This window comes from Terrapene carolina, unplaced genomic scaffold (genome assembly GCF_002925995.2).
Source record: "Terrapene carolina triunguis isolate 2854851 unplaced genomic scaffold, T_m_triunguis-2.0 Scaffold85, whole genome shotgun sequence".
Classification (NCBI taxonomy): domain Eukaryota; kingdom Metazoa; phylum Chordata; order Testudines; family Emydidae; genus Terrapene; species Terrapene triunguis.
In genome coordinates, this window is record NW_020664436.1 from 33333179 (window position 1) to 33350002 (window position 16824).

A 16824-nucleotide genomic window follows, 5' to 3' on the forward strand; every position below is an offset into this window, starting at 1 on the left:
AATAGCTTTAAAAAGAATTCTCCTGATTTCTGAACTTTTAGAGTTGGAATTCTGCACTCTCATTCATCCATAAGAAATGCTGCACCTGGAGAAACCCAAATCTTGGCAGCTTTGATAGTCCCCTTGACATTAATGGATCTGCAAGTACCAGTCAAGTCTACTTGCATGAGTACGCTTTTGCAGGATTAGGCCCCGTTGTTTGTTTTTGTTATGTTTGTAATCTACAGCAGAAGTGCTTTTCTTTCATGTACTGAAATTAGGGCATATTTATCAGAACTATCCATTGCATTTGGGTGGGGGTTGATTTTGGGAAAGGTTAACGGATGCATCCAAACATAATTCACTAATTTGATATGAAATGTGTATTCCTCAGAGAGGGAATCACATGGGCTATGCTATGGTCATTCCTTGGTATTTGGAGAAAGATTCATTCCCCTTCCTACCACCTGCACAAATCCCCAGCACCTGGCCCAGAATTTCAGATTGAGCCCAGGGAGATGGATTTGCCCCTACGCTGTGGCTAGGTGGCATAACTGGTTAATGCCCTAGGCTGAATTTGGGGCGAGAGCCTGTTTGACATAGTTCTTTTTTCAAATGCATTGAGATAAAATTCTGAGTGCAGATAAAATCAATTACATCTTACACCATAGCACCTTCCCAATAGAAAAGACTCTAGCTCCCACCCCACATCCAAAGCAATTCCCTCCCTCCTAAGTATTAACTCAGGAAAAAGCCTGTGTAAATAAACATATGCTAATGATATGGGGTATGTTTATTCACGAAAAAACCCACAAGAGAATTCAGCAGATTTGGCAGCCTTCTCAGGGGGCAGCTCACAACTGACACAAATGGTGGAGAGGAGAGGAAACATTTAGACATTTCTTAGCACTGCGGTATTTAAGCATTGATATGCAGGTTGGGTTTGATGTGCATTGGCAAGCTATGTAAGAGAAGCTTCCACTGTACCTGCCTGGCCCCATGACATACGGGGTCCTTTGCAAACCTCAAAACAGATGCTCTTTGCCATCTCCTCAAGATCTTAAAAACAAAGTGGGATTTGGAAATGTGCTTAGCATTGGCTTAACCACTCTGATTGACTTCAGTGGTAACAGAGTTAGGCCAACACTGTGCGCTGTAGGAAAGTCCCATCTTATGTTTGTTGTACCCTTGAGTCCATAGGAGCAATTGGCGTTTCAGGCTGTCTCTGCTATTTGTGGCTTGCCTGGCTGAAGAAAGTTGTATCAGTTTTACTTTCATGACATTTCACTAAACTCATCTAACAGTTTTGAGAAAAAGAAAACAAAGGATTTTATTGCAATGAGAATAATTGATTATCGACAGAACAGTGAAATAGTGTCTGGGGGAAAAAATCCAACGTTTAGTTTTATATTATAAAAGCATAAATCAATAACTTTTAAATTCCCTTCTTAATATTCAGGGCTTTACTGTTTCTTTGTTCATTTCTGTATTTATTACAGTATTGCAGGAATCCTGACGGAGATATTAATGGTCCTTGGTGCTATACGACAGACCCGAGGAAAGCCTGGGAATACTGTGAAATCACCAAGTGCCGTAATTATTCTTTAAAGAGTCTTGTCTCCCCCATTTACACTTTTGAAAATGTTTTATGACACTTGCGATGGGTAATTTTATTTTTCAATCTGAGTGGAAAAGACAGGCTTTAACAACAGCTTTATATTTCAAATTATAGCTCCATGTAACTGACAACAGCATCTGCTGGTAATGATCAGCTAAAGTTTAGGTAAGAAAGTGGTGCCTACAGGGCCAGTGCAAGGAAGTTTTGCGCCCTAGGCGAAACTTTCACCTTGCGCCACCCCCCATCCAGCTAACCCCACCTGTCGCCCCCGCCCCCCCCCCCCCCCACCACCCCCCCCGCCCCCCCCCCCCGGGGGACCCCCCCCCCGCAGCAGCTAATCCAGCCTGCTGCCCCCCCCCCTCACCCGGGGAGGCCCCCCTGCAGCAGCTACCCCCCCTGCAGCTAACCCCACCCAGGGAACCCCCCCTCCACGGCAGCTAACCCCGCCCAGGGAACCCGCCCCAGCTCATCTCCGCTCCACCTCCTCCGCTGTGCATGCCGGCACTGCTCTAATTCTCCTCCCCTCCAAGGCTTGCGGCACCGATTGAAGGAGAATTAGAGTGGGGGCTGTGTGCTCAGTGGAGGAGGCAGAGTGGAGGTGATCTGAGGCGGGGAGCGGTTCCCCTGTGCGCCTCCCATTACTGTGGGCGGCCCTCCCCGCACCCCCCCGCCCCAGGTCACCTCCACTCCACCTCCTAGCCTGAGCGGGCTTTTAGGCGCCCTCAACCACTAGGCGCCCTAGGCGGCCACCTAGTTCATCTAGTGGTTGCACTGGCCCTGGGCGCATAATCGCGACAAGATTGTCTGATCTCTACAGAATATGCTGTTTGTCATTGCTGGAGGTAGTCATCCAAAAACTGAAGCACCCCACATCACTAGTCACTCTTAAAACATCTTGGGCAAACACTACACAGAGGTTCTTATTCGCAGTTGTAACTAAACCCCACCCCAGAGTATGGGCCTGATCCAAAGCCCATTGACTTGAATGGGAGTCTTCCCATTGGCTTCAGTGGGTTTTGGATCAGGCTCTAAATCTGCAGGTTGCTCTCACTGCTATTCTGTCAACTGGCCCAAGCAAGGAGAAGGCTGAGCCAGGTTGACCTAGAGATACTCTTATTTAGTGCATCTCCCTGGGATCCTCTGCTGGAGGGGTGCAGTCCTAGACATAAAACTACATCTGCCCTTCCCTGGCAAAATGCCCTTCATGGTGGCTGGGGAGTGCATCTGGCCCTAAATATTTAAGAGCAAAGCCCCCTAATTTGTTTACTTAAAAGGAAAGGCATTTGGGGGTCAAGAAAGGGAAAGCGTTGAAGGGCCCATGTTTTACTCCAAGCTTTTTATTGAATTTAAAGAGCAAGGCTCGTAGTCTAGCTTCTGGGACACATGAACAGGAGCTGCAGACACGCATCTGACAAAACGCAGGCAGCCGGTGGGCTGTGACTGCTGCTTGCCACACTGAGCATAATCATCTCACTCTTACCTTGTGCTCTCCACCCCCACATGTTTGTTGTATCCACCTGTTGTCTTTTGTCTTACAGTTACATTGCAAGCTATTTGTGGTAGGGGCTGGCATTTTGTTATGTATGTACAGTGCCTAGCACAATGAGGTAGTGGCCGGTAGGCCATACTGCAATACAAATAAATAACCACAACAACAGTGACCTGAAATGAGACTATCCCCACTACATGCTTTCTAAAGATTTTATTTATTTATTTTGCAAGGGCTAATAATTCATATCCAAGACACTGCGTGCAAATCAAAACCCTGGGACCCACTGAATTAAATAGGAGGTCTCACTGCATATGGAAGTCAAGATGTAGCTCCAACTTTTGAGCTCTCTGGAATAGGATTTTGAAAGTTCAGAAAAACGTGAGCACTCTGGTTTGCTTGTAATGGCAAATATTACATGGACCACAGACATTTTCCCAAAACAACTTATTTGAAACAGTAACTAATAACAGGTGGTTTTGAGAGATCTCTCCCTAAAAATAACCAAACTAGCGGAAACCTTTAAAAAATTAAATTAATGTATATGCAAATATGTGCTTACGCTGTACCTAATGTGCACACAAAAGGGCTTGAAAATACAGCCTATGGCTGGGAGCTGGATTGCCTGTCAGCTAATTAATTATGTGTTGTTGTACTACGGTAGCATCTAGAGGCCACGGCCTACTGTGTTCAGCACTGTACAAGCATAAAACAAAGAGACAATCCCTGCCCCAAGAATGTATATCATTTCTCCACTCTGTGTTCTTGTAAGATGGACACATGATGCTTGTCCTTTGGTGAGTATCCCTGACCAAACCCCAGAACAGAGCAGGTAAGCAGAGTAAGGGATTCTGCAAGATACACACACCACACCTGTAAACCAACCCCACTGGCTTTACTGTGGTGGGTCACTGTTGGGGTATACGAACTCCACACTAGAGAAGAAGGGGTTAAAGAACTGTTCTGGGCCCAGGCAGCCTCACCCCACCCCACCTGCAAAGGCTGGAGGAGGAGGTTAAAGAGAGTAGCTAAGTGGCAGGCAGACAGTGGACGTAAACTGCACTCCCCAGTGAGCTACTGTGGCCTGACCATTCCTGCAAAGAAAGGACTGGTGAAACTGTGAAGGGCAGAAACTTTATTTTTATTTTCAGTTCTTTACCTTGTGAGAAGAGAGGGTGCTGGTAGCAAGTGATCCAGGGAGGCAGCCGTAAGCTGCCCACCATTATGCCCTGGATCAGACCCCGGTGGAGAGGATGGCCCTGGATTTCCCTAACACTTTTAAAGAGGGACAGCTCTGAAAGCTTATCCGTTGGCAGGGAACACAGAGACAGTGACTGAACTTCATTTACCATTGCTACAGATTAGTTTAAATGCAGTCAGAAGTTATGGCTTTTAGGGTTGCTGTACTCAGTCAGAGATGGAAGGATACTTACTTAGGCAATTTGGGGAATGTGTTTTCTTTTTTTTCTTTCCCCCTTATTGTAATTTTAGCCCTATTTTGTTTCTGACTTGTTGATATCCAAATGATACATCTGTAAACTCTTTGCCATGTAAATCAATGTGTTGTCATCTTGAAAGCAATATTTTGGTCACAGACATCATTAACTGTTCCAGGGGAGAATAACCTAACAATGTTTTTGCAGTTTTTGCTGTGTAATCACTTCATAAAGAGAGACAACCTAGAGAAGGTGTAAAGATAAGATAACCTTCCTCTCCCCGTTTATTTAAATATATTGTGGATGGTATAACAGCTGCTTTAAAATTCTTCAGGTTGACTTCATTTCATTCTTTAGCTCCTCCCAAATATGAGTGTGGAAAAGCCAAGACCGCTCCAAAGCTGTGCCCTACAAGGATTGTGGGCGGGTGTGTTTCAAATCCACACTCTTGGCCCTGGCAAATCAGTCTCAGGACAAGGTATAACTATTCCACATTGCATTACAACTTACAAAGCACCTCACTACCTGGGGGCACCTCAGTAACAACTTTACAGAAAGGACTTAACTCTTCATGTTTCTGTATGTGGAGCTGACGCCTTCTGGAGAGTAGTCTTGATCTCTCCTTAAAAATGCCTCCAAACTGAAATGCCTCTGAAATAAATCTTTTAAACAAAATATATTGCACAACCTTTTTTCCTCTTGACAAGAGTGTCCCGAGCTAGTAAATGTAATTCAGTTAACTAGAACCCCTCCTATTTCATCCTAAACATTTACATAGGGCAGATTTGAGCCACTTGTCCAAAATGTGCTTTAATTTTACTGACATGGGAAACAAATAATTCCCATTGAACGCAACGGGAGTTATTTGTATCCTGCCATCAGGATTTAGACCCAGGGGTGGAGCCAGCACTTCAAAATTTGTAGAGATGGTTTTCTGTCATCCCTGCTTATACAGGATCCAGTCCTGTTTCCATTGGAGCCAATGACAATACTTCCATTGACTTTGATCAGAGCTGCATCAAAACCATAATCTCCATGACCTAACATTTTCAGTGTCATGTTGGTTGTGGTTGGTTATACAGATCTAGCAGTGCTAAGAAAAGGTCTGATGAAAATGCCCTCAAAAATCTGCTGGTCACCATAAAAAATATTGTCCTTGAGACAATGAAAATTGTATACTTTGGCATCCGTGATATATGCCTATCACTGCTATAGTTCAAGTCACCTACTCACAGCTATGCAGGGTTGCAAGCTTTTGCAATTTGTCCAGTAGGACACCACAAACCAAATGGTTAAGATTAGGGCTGTCAATTAATCGCAGTTAACTCATGCGATTAACTAAAAAAAAATTAATCGCGATTAAAAGAATTAATCACGATTAATCACACTGTTAAACAATAGAATACCAATTGAAATGTATTAAATATTTTCAGATGTTTCTACATTTTCAAATATATTGATTTCTATTACAACACAAAATACAAAGTGTACAGTGCTCACTTTATATTATTATTTTTATTACAAATATTTGCACTGTAAAAATGATAAAAGAAACAGTATTTTTCAGTTCACCTCATACAAGTACTATAGTGCAATCTCTTTATCATGAAAGTGCAACTTGCAAATGTAGATTTTTTTTGTTACATAACTGCTGTCAAAAACAAAACTATGTAAAACTTTAGAGCCTACAAGTCCACTCAGTCCTACTTCTTGTTCAGCTAATCGCTAAGACAAACAAGTCTGTTTACATTTACAGGAGATACCGCTGCCTGCTTCTTATTTACAATGTCACCAGAAAGTGAGAGCAGGCATTTGCATAGCACTTTTGTAGACGGCACTACAAGGTATTTACGTGCCAGATATGCTAAACATTTGTATACCCCTTCATGCTTCGGCCTCCATTCCAGAGGACATGCTTCCATGCTGATGATGCTTGTTAAAAAATAATGCGTTAATTACATTTGTGACTGAACTCCTTGGGGGAGAATTGTATGTCTCCGGCTCTGTTTTACCCGTATTCTGCATATATTTCATGTTATAGTAGTCTCGGATGATGACCCAGCATATGTTTGTTTTAAGAACACTTTCACAACAGATTTGACAAAACGCAAAGAAGACACCAGTGTGAGATTTCTAAAAATAGCTACAGCACTCGACCCAAGATTTAAGAATCAGAAATGCCGTCCAAAATCTGAGAGGGACGAGGTGTGGAGCATGCTTTCAGAAGTCTTCAAAGAGCAACACTCAGATGCGGAAACTACAGAACCTGAACCACCAAAAATGAATATCAACCTTCTACTGATGGCATTTGACTTAGATGATGAAAATGAACATGCATCGGTCTGCTCTGCTTTGGATCGTTATCGAGCAGAACCCATCATCAGTATGGACGCATGTCCTATGGAATGGTGGTTGAAGATGAAGGAACATATGAATCTTTAGCACATCTGGCATGTAAATATCTTGCAACGCCTGCTACAAGAGTGCCATGCAAATGCCGGTTCTCACTTTCAGGTGACACTGTAAACTAGAAGCGGGCAGCATTATCTCCTGTAAATTGTAACCAAGTTTGTTTGTCTGAGCGATTGGCTGAAGTAGGACTGAGTGGACTTGTAGGCTCTAAAGCTTTACATTGTTTTATTTTTCAATGCAGTTTTTTTGTACATAATTCTACATTTGCAAGTTCAACTTTTATGATAGAGATTGCACTACAATACTTGTATGAGGTGAATTGAACAATACTATTTCTTTTGTTTTTACAGTGCAAATATTTGTAATAAAAATAAATGTAAAGTGAGCACTATACACTTTGTATTCTGTGTTGTAATTGAAATGAATATATTTGAAAATATAGAAAACATCCAAAAATATTTAAATAAATGGTATTCCATTATTGTTTAACAATGCGATTAATCGTGCAATTAATCTTTTTAATCATGCGATTAATAGCGATTAATTTTTTTAATCGCTTGATAGCCCTAGTTAATATAGGTCATAATATTGATTATTCTTCTGAACACAGAACACTCCTGTTGAAATTGGGACAATCTTTCAAAATTCAAGATAGGTGTCAACTATCTTTTCTCATGTTTTGAGCCAACCAAACCTCAGCTCTTGATGAAAATCAGTATTTACTTTCTCATGATCTGTAGAATAAAATCTGGGAATCCTAAAAGCTCCTGAATAAGCAAAGTTGATAGTTTACTAGTAGTCCTCACTGTGCATTGCTGTGATAGTGGAGAATTAACTTCACATTCTCAAACTAATCTCATGCCTTTCTATTCCAGTTTCAACATGCACTTTTGTGGTGGCACTCTGATAGCCCCACAGTGGGTTCTTACCGCCAAACACTGCTTAGAACGGTAAGTGTCTGTTGTAGCCAGCTGCAGATATTTCCTACAACTGGAGAGGAATATCAAAGGGGAAAAAAATGTGCCTGGCAAGATGTTTCTTTGATCTGTCTGAACCAGAAGCTGGTTTTTGCCAGAAGCTGGGAATGAGCGACAGGGGATAGATCACTTGATGATTACCTGTTCTGTTCATTCCCTCTGGGGCACCTGGAACTGTCCACTGTTGGAAGACAGGATACTGGGCTAGGTGGACCTTTGGTCTGACCCAGTAGGGCCATTCTTATGTTCTTAACCAGCCAATGCTGCACCTACATGATGGCTCTTACAGTGGTTAACTGCTCTGTTACTTCTCATCTCCAAGCTCAGTTCATTCAAGTTAGAGCAGAGAGAAAGAGATAGGGTAACAGTGAGGATCCTTACTGAATAATGTACCTGTTCATATCTGTAAGGGCAGCACAGTCAGGCCCTGATTTTGTGCATGTGTAATAAACAAGAGAGATGCTCAGATATCTCAAGAGAGCAACTTACTATCTTGAGGAGTCACCCAGCTCTGTGAAGCTGACACACTGATGGCTGAAAAGAAAGCTTCATGTCATAATAAATGTTAGTGGAATACTTGACGAGACCTTAATAAGCAAAACTCTGCATCCAAAACAGAGTATCTAGTCATCTGACTTCATGGTTGCTGTAGCTATAAGAGTTACAATATTTGCAGTTTTATTGTTGCATTCAAACTGTCACGTAGATGACATTTATAGATGAAAAATCCCAGCTGAGACCAGAACTGCTTTGTTTTTCAGATTCTGATACAAAGAGATGGCCAAAAATATGATTACATAGACTCATAGACCTAAAGGCCAGAAGGGACCATTGTGATAATCTAAGCTAACCTCCTGCACATTGCAGACCACAGAACCTTACCCACCTTCTCCTGTAATAGACCCTGAACCTCTGGCTGAGTTACTGAAGTCCTCAAATCATGGTTTAAAGACTTCAAGTTACAGAGAATCCCCCATTTACTCAAGTTTAAACCAGCAAGTGGCCTGTGCCTAGGGAGACCAGACAGCAAGTGTGAAAAATCGGGATGTGGATGGGGGGTAATAGGTGCCTATATAAGAAAAAGCTCCAAATATCGGGACTGTCCCTATAAAATCGGGACATCTGGTCACCCTACCTGTGCCCCATGGTGCAGCGGAAGGCGAAAACCCCCCAGAGTCTCTGTCAATCTGACTTGCAGGAAAATTCCTTCCCATCCCCAAATACAGCGATAGGTTGAACCCTGAGCATGTCAGCAAAACCCACTGGCCAAACTCCTGGGAAAGAATTCTCAGTAATAACTCTGAGCCCTCCCCATCTAGTGCCCCAGCTCTGGCCATTGGGGATTTTTGCTACTAGCAGTCACAGATGGGCCACATGCCATTGTAGGCAGTCTCATCATACATCCCCTCCATCAACTTATCAAGCTCAGTCTTGAAGCTGGTTAGGTTTTGCGCCCCCATTGCTTCCCTTGGAAAGCTGTTCCAGACCTTCATTCCTCTGATGGTTAGAAACCTTCTTCTGATTTCAAGCCTAAACTTGTTGATGGCCAGTTTATAGTCATTTGTTCTTGTGTCAGCACTGGCACTTAACTCAAATAACTCCTCTCCCTCCTTGGTGTTTGTCCCTCTGATGTATTTATAGAGAGCCATCATATCTCCCCCAGCCTTTGTTTGGTTAGGCTAAACAAGCCATGCTCCTTGAGTCTTCTTTTGTAAGGAAAGGTTTCCAGTCCTCTAATCATCCTAGTAGCCCTTCTCTTCACTGTTCCAGTTTGAATTAATCTTTCTTAACCATGGGAAACCAGAACTGAACACAGTATTACAGATGGGGTCCCACCAGTGTATTGTATAATGGCAATAGCACTTCCCCTATCTCGCCTGATGCACCCTAGGATTGCATTAGCCTTTTTCATGGCCGCATTACAGTGGCGGCTCATAATCATCCTGTAATCGACAAATACACCCAGATCTTTCTCCTCCTCTGTCGCTTCAACTGATAAGTCTCCAGCTTATAGCAAAAATTCTTGTTGTTAGTCCCTAAATGCATGACCTTGCACTTTGCACTATTAAATTTCATCCCATTTCTATTACTCCAGTTTATAAGGTCCCCCAGATCTTCTTGTATGATATTCTGGTCCTCCTCTGTATTAGCAATACCTCCGAACTTTGTGTCATGTGCAAATTTTATTAGCACATCCCCACTTTTTGTGCCAAGGTAATGAATGAAAATGTTAACTAAGATTGGTCCCAAGACTGATCCCTGAAGAATTCCACTAGTAACCTCCCTCCAGCCTGGAGTTCACCTTTCAGTATGACCCGTTGTAGTCTCCCCTTTAGCCAGCTCCTTATCTACCTTTCAATTCTCATATTAATCTCCATCTTCCCCAGTTTAACTAATAATTTCCCATGTGGAAGTATATCAAGTGCCTTACTGAAATCCAAGTAGATTAGATCTAAGGCTTTTCCTTTGTCTAAAGAAATCAGTTATCTTCTCAAAGAAAGAGCTCTACCTTTTGTAAAACCATGTTATACTTTATCCCAATTACCCTTTACATCTATGTCCTTAACTATTTTCCCTTTCAAAATTTGTTCCAAGACCATGAGTACAATTGAGGTCAAACTAATGAGCCTGTAGTTTCCTGGATCACTTTTTTCCCCTCTTAAAAATAGGAACTATATTAGCAATTCTCCAGTCATAGGGTATGGCCCCTGATTTTACAGATACATTAAAAATACTTGCTGTTGGGCTTGAGATTTCATGTGGCAGTTCCTTTAATATTCTGGGATGTGGAGTGTGACAAATTTTCTACTAGCTAGAGGACTCTACCTACCACTGGCTTTAGCTCAATATGAAAGATTTAGTGGGAATAACAGTGAAAACACCCCAATGAGAAGCCTACCCGCTCCCACCACCCTGGCTTCAGCTAAAAGGAAGGATGCTGTGATTAATATCAGGGTGCTATCTCCTGAACTTACTGAAGGAGCTATCCTTCATATCAGTGTCTGGTAGGTCGATGCCTGATAAAAGTGATGCTCCCTTGTTTATGTAGGCTCTTGAACACCACACCCATCACTGTAGTAATCTGTGCACCCCATCCACCCCTCCCATGCCTACCTTCCTCTGGTTGCTGATAGAGTTCCCAGAGTTCCTCCTCCCGCTACCCCCATCCTATTTCTAGCACCTCATTCTAACCATGGCACCATTCTACCCTCCCCCACTTTTCTGGGTGTTGCAAAGACAGATGGGCTCTCCACCACTCTATCAATCCCCTGTCCGGCTGCTGCTGCATAAGGAGGGTTTGTGTCAACACCCTTCTACCCTTTTCCCAGTCTCTTGGTTGCTGGGGCAGAGGGGGAGAGCATATGTCTACATCTTGTTTCGGGTCTTCCTCCCCAGTAAATAGCTCCGCTACCTGCCTCTGTTGCTGCTTGTATCTTGGTCAAACATTGTCATTTTCACAGTACTCACTATGCACCTTCCCTCATAGGATTTTGAGTAGCAGCTGTGAAATTGATCACATGTCCACTGTTGCTACTTGGGAAAGCTCTGAGCAGCAGCAGAGCCACTGGAGCAGTATATCTGCAGATTCAGGAAGAAAACATAAAGTGATGTCATAGACTCTGGAGTTCTTCATAACTATAAGAGCTAAACATTTTAAAAATAACTAATGCTTAGATTTTTGCAAAAATCATCAGTATGTCCCAGCTCCCTATCAACTACAGTTCTCCAGGACTTGCTCCCCACTCAGCAGGGGTGCAAGCTCTGATTATCTGTATAGAACCTCACCATATGAAATCACCTCTTACAGGTCATCCAGGCCTTCTTCATACAGAATCTTCCTTGGACTACACACTGAAAGGGCAGAGGAGGCGTCTGTGCAAATCCGAGATGTTGAGAGAATATTCAAGGAACCTGGTGGGGCAGACATTGCCTTGCTGAAGATGCGCAGGTATCGTTTCAGCCAAATCTTTCCCCCTAAAGCCCTTTAGGCCGAAGTCATGAGTGTCCTTGTCTGGATTTAGATTTGACAAATACGTGGGGTGGAAGTGACAGTAGGCTACCCATACCACAAAGTGTATAAAGTCATTTCTAAGCATTTCTTACAAGCTTCAAAAATGTGTTTACATCTATGCAGAATACATATTAATGACAGATAAGCATACTGAAAATACTACAGAACAGACCAGTTTCCATCATAGAAATGTTGGACTGGAAGAGACCTGGAGACATCATCTAGTCCAGCCTCCTGCGCTTAGGCGGGACCAAGTAAACCTAGACCATCCTGACAGGTGTTTGTCTAACCTGTTCTTAAAAACCTCCAATGATGGGATTTCCACAGCATCCCTTGGAAGCCCATTCCAGAGCTTAACTATCCTTATAGTTAGAAAGTTTTTCTTAATATCTTACCTCAATCTCCCTTGCTGCAGATTAAGCCCATTATACTCCTTGTCCTATCTTCCATGGACATGGAGAACAACTGATCACTGTCCTCTTTATAACAGCCTTTAACATATTTGAAGATTGTTATAGGTCCCCCATCAAGCTTCTTTTCTCAAGATGAAACATAGTTAAATTACGTGGTTTGACTAAAGAGATTTTAAAGGAATATGGCAGGCAGAATTTTTCAAGTTGCATTCCTGTATTAAATAAATCAAAATTACATTTACATGTCAAACACATTCCAAAAGGATCCCAAGAGGTTTAATAATGCTCCTTGCCCTGACTCCTGCACCCCTCTCACATCCCCACCTGCACCCTCACACCACATGGGAGCTGCCCCAGGTAAGTGCTCCACACCCCAACCTCCTGCCCCAGCCCTGAGCCCCCTCCTGCACCCTAACTCCCTCCCAGACCCTGCACCCCCAGCCCTGACTCCTGCACCCCCTCACGTACCCCCAGCCACCTGCCTTCCCTGACTCCTGCAGCCCCTCACACACTCCCATCCTCCTGCCCTCCCTGACTCCTGCAACCCCCCCACACTCCTGCCCCTCCACACCCTCAGCCCCTGCCCTCCCTGACTCCTGCACCCCCCTACACACTCCCAAGCCCTGACTCCTGCACCCCTCTCACACACACTCAGCCCCCTGCCCACCCTGACTCCTGCACCCCCCCACATCCCCACCTGCACCACTCGCACCAAAAGGGAGCTGCCCCAGGTAAGTGCTCCACACCCCAACCCCCTGCCCCAGCCCTGAGCCCCTCCTGCACCTAACTCCTGGCCAGACCCTGAACCCCAACCCCAGCCTGCTCCTGCACCCTAACGTCCTCCCAGACCCTGCACCCCCAGCCCTGAGCCCCCTCCCGCACCCTAAGTCCTGGCCAGACCCTGCACCCAAAGGGTTTTTTTTACGTTTTTTTATAAAGCGCTCTTATCCAAAGTGCTTTACAATAGTTCGCTAACGGTACAAACAATATTTGGAAAGATCATTAAGTGGTCCACCGAGACCCTCAGTGATTTTCAAGTGGTCTGTGGAAAAATGTTAGATTACAAAAACAAGGTACCTCACTTTATTTTCATTTACTTCCTATTATTTATAGGAGGAGGATGAAGAAAAAAAGATTGACAAATGGGGGCAGGGGGGAGATAAGAGAGAATGTTCTTTTTCTTGGCTGGGTCCCAAGGAGGGGCCCCAAAAATGAGGCTGAGCACAGGGCCCCACTAACCCTAAATCCGCTACTGCCTAATAGAGATTTTCTTAGAATTTCTAAAATCAAGAGTCAAAACTTGGAGAGAAGTCAGAGGTATGGTCTGATCCTGAAAAATCTCTGTTCCATTTTCAACCTACGCAAGCCACAATTTGAAGTGTAAGCAGGGCCCCTGAGTTAGTCAGAAGAGTTTCATATGGATCCTAAAGCAATCCTATTTAAACCTGACTCTTTGTCAATGCCTGGAAAATGGCCTGAGACCTGCTAGGTTTTGTGGATCTTGAAAAAGAAATGAATTTCTTGTTTTCTGCTGCAGAAGATATTCTCTCCAAGATGAAAGAGACGGGTGTTATGCCCATGTCACACAGGTGTCAATGATTGCACAAGGTGCAAGGAAAGAATCAGATCCCCAAGCATCCAGCACCTGAATCTTGGTTGAATCCCGAGCAGTCCAGTTGCATTGCTAGCACATGGGCAGTTAAGACTCAAGATGGTTATGTTTAGGCATGTGACAGACCCTGCTCTGTCATCTAAGCATGTGGAGGGCCCCCTGCCAACAGAAACAGTGTGATTCTGTTACACAATTTTGGGAAGGGAGGAGACAAATTTGGGGGATTGCAAAAGAGGGTGCCTTCCTGACTCCCCACAGGCTGGAATTCTGCTAAGTGGCAGCACCACAGAGGAGGGGTGGGTGGAAGTGGAACAGAAATAGGGGTATGGCTGGAGCATCTTCTGCCTTGTGGCTCCTATCATCGTCTCCCATCTTGAGGAAGGGGTGAGATAGGGCTGCAGTAATGGCCATGGGGTGCCTCCGCTCAATAGCTGCTCCTTGGACTGGGTGGGAGGATTTCTTCCTCTGGTGGAACTACCCAGTGCCCAGCCCATCTGAGTACTTAATGATGGGCTGAGCATTTGGGCCCCGATACAATAATAGTCAGGCATCTCTTGGGGTATACACTGAAAATGCCTGTGTATATTTGCATTTGCCTGAAGCCCTGTCCAGGATCCTGCTTAGACATCCAAGCAGGCACCTCTGAAATCAGATCTGTCACGCTGTGGCTTGGCAAATTCTCTGATTTATTTAATTTTATTTCTTCCCCTCCAGAAGGATCTGCCAAGTCTCTCCAGCTGCTCGTCACTTCTCCCCTTGTCCGTACATGCACCACACTGTGGGAGGGTCCTAAGAAGAAAGCTGTTTGAGGCCTGAGAGAACACCTCACTTAAAAAAAATGTTCTACTTCAATACTTGTAGGGCTATACTCCTTGACTTCATTTGGGGATCAGTGCTCAGCACTTCTGAAAACCAAGCCCATGGTGCACCAAGTCTCCCTCCAGAGCCTCAGAATGTAAATGGTATCAGAGACAAACCAGCTAAAGCTATGCGTCTGTGGATTTGGTTTTCATTTTGTTTTGTTTCAGTCCTGCAGTGATCAACAATGAAGTGATCCCAGCTTGTTTGCCTTCAGAAAATGTGATGTTAGGAAACAGAGCAGAATGCTATGTGACTGGCTGGGGAGAAACAAAAGGTGAGGCACATTCAGTGCAGTTGAAAGATCAATGCAAACCCCAAATGTGTGCACCCTCTGTGCTCGAAAAAACAAATCAATATACATCAGTATTTACCATACAGCAAATATCATTTAGCAGTGTCATTCTTTCCATCTCCCTCTCTCTCTGAGTTTGATTCTCACAATTCAGGAGTGCTCCATTGAAATCGATGGAGTTACACCTTTATAAAAGCAGTATAAAGTGAGAGGAGAATCAGACCTAACAATCTGTCAACGCTTTCCCTCTTTATCCTCCTGTCTGTTGCCCCAGCTTGGGTTTCTGCACAGTCAGGAGGGATATTTTTCTAGCCTTGCCCCTACTCTAAACTGCATGATGTTGACTTAGGTCATTCTCTTGAATGACTTTCTCACAAAGACTCCAATCCTTACTCAGAAGGCGACTTCTTGTCCACACTTTCAAAATCTGCCACATTGCCCTGCCTGACTAGAACGTTGCCTCCTATTCCAACCTCTTTATCCCCTCAGTTACACCTGTGATGCCATTCCCCCATCCTGTGTCTGTCCTGTCTGTTTAGGACGCAAGCTGTTCCGGGACGATCAGCTACTTTGTGCGTGTACAGTGCCTAGCACATTGGGGCCTATTCTTGGTTGGTCCTTAGCCAGTACACATGGTTCATAATAATGACAATACCCCCATTTGATTCCCACTCCCATCTGTGCACATTTTTCCATCTTCGCCCCTACGTAAGAAATGTCCTTCACATACCTGTTTGCCAGACCACCACTCTCACTTTAAGACCCTCCTCTTAAAAACCCATCTTCTTCAAGATGAGAGGCGTGTCTGTACTCAGCATTCCCAGTCTCCACAGTGGTTGGGACCTATGTCTTTATGATGTTTCAAGCAAACGGTCTATCAGACTCCTGCTCTCAACTGTGGGTTTCTTTGGCCTCAGGGTGGTCTGTGGCATCTTGCAGGTGGGTAAATGCATATTTGAAATGTCATATCCCAACATCACACTGGCTTCCAGGTGTTTTGAGCATTGCAGATTTTCCCACTCTGAGGTTTAACAGACTTGAATTAGATTTAAAATAAATCCAAGCTAATTTCTTCATCTTTTTTGCTGAATCAGCTGTGCTGCTATTTCACCCTAATCAAATCCTGTCAATACTAAAGAATCTATGTCAATACTAACAGAGTATCGACTGCTGCTTTTTATTTATTGATTTCAAAGCACTTTACAAAGGAAAATAATCAGGATTATCCCCATTTTATAGATGGGGGAAATGAGGCTCAGAGAAGTTAAGTGACTTGGGCAAAGACTCCCATTGACTTGAACGGGCTTTGGATCAGGCCCACAGTGAGTCAGTGGCAGAGCCAGGAACAGAAGCCAGGTTTCCTGATTCCCAGGCCAACACCCTATCCAGGGGATCATACTGCCTCTGCGATGAATCTATGCAATTTATACTTATTTTGTTGTTTACTCACAAAGGTACTGGTGGAGAAGGTAAACTTAAAGAAACTGGCTTCCCTGTGATAGAGAATAAAGTGTGCAATCGCCCTGAATTTCTGAATGGAAGAGTTAGAAACCATGAGATCTGTGCTGGGAATATTGATGGTGGTACTGACAGCTGCCAGGTAAGAAAAGACTGGTGACATCAAAACTGGCTTTAAGCATAAACAAGACAAATGACACTTGGGGCTCTGTCCTTTAGGGGCACAGTATTAGCCTCAGCAACTCATGGCTCAGTACCCTCTTGA

The 16824-nt window shown here is 43.9% G+C and overlaps 1 protein-coding gene across 1 annotated transcript in view; it reads left to right on the top strand.

Moving 5' to 3' along the window:
- Positions 1 to 16824, top strand: part of PLG (plasminogen) — a 62493-nt gene that overhangs the window by 42569 nt on the left and 3100 nt on the right. The window contains exons 13-18 of the mRNA XM_024195829.3: positions 1479 to 1572; positions 4880 to 5000; positions 7810 to 7884; positions 11720 to 11860; positions 14977 to 15083; positions 16556 to 16701. Coding sequence (XP_024051597.2) covers positions 1479 to 1572; positions 4880 to 5000; positions 7810 to 7884; positions 11720 to 11860; positions 14977 to 15083; positions 16556 to 16701 — 684 coding nt within the window. The remainder of the gene's footprint in view (positions 1 to 1478; positions 1573 to 4879; positions 5001 to 7809; positions 7885 to 11719; positions 11861 to 14976; positions 15084 to 16555; positions 16702 to 16824) is intronic.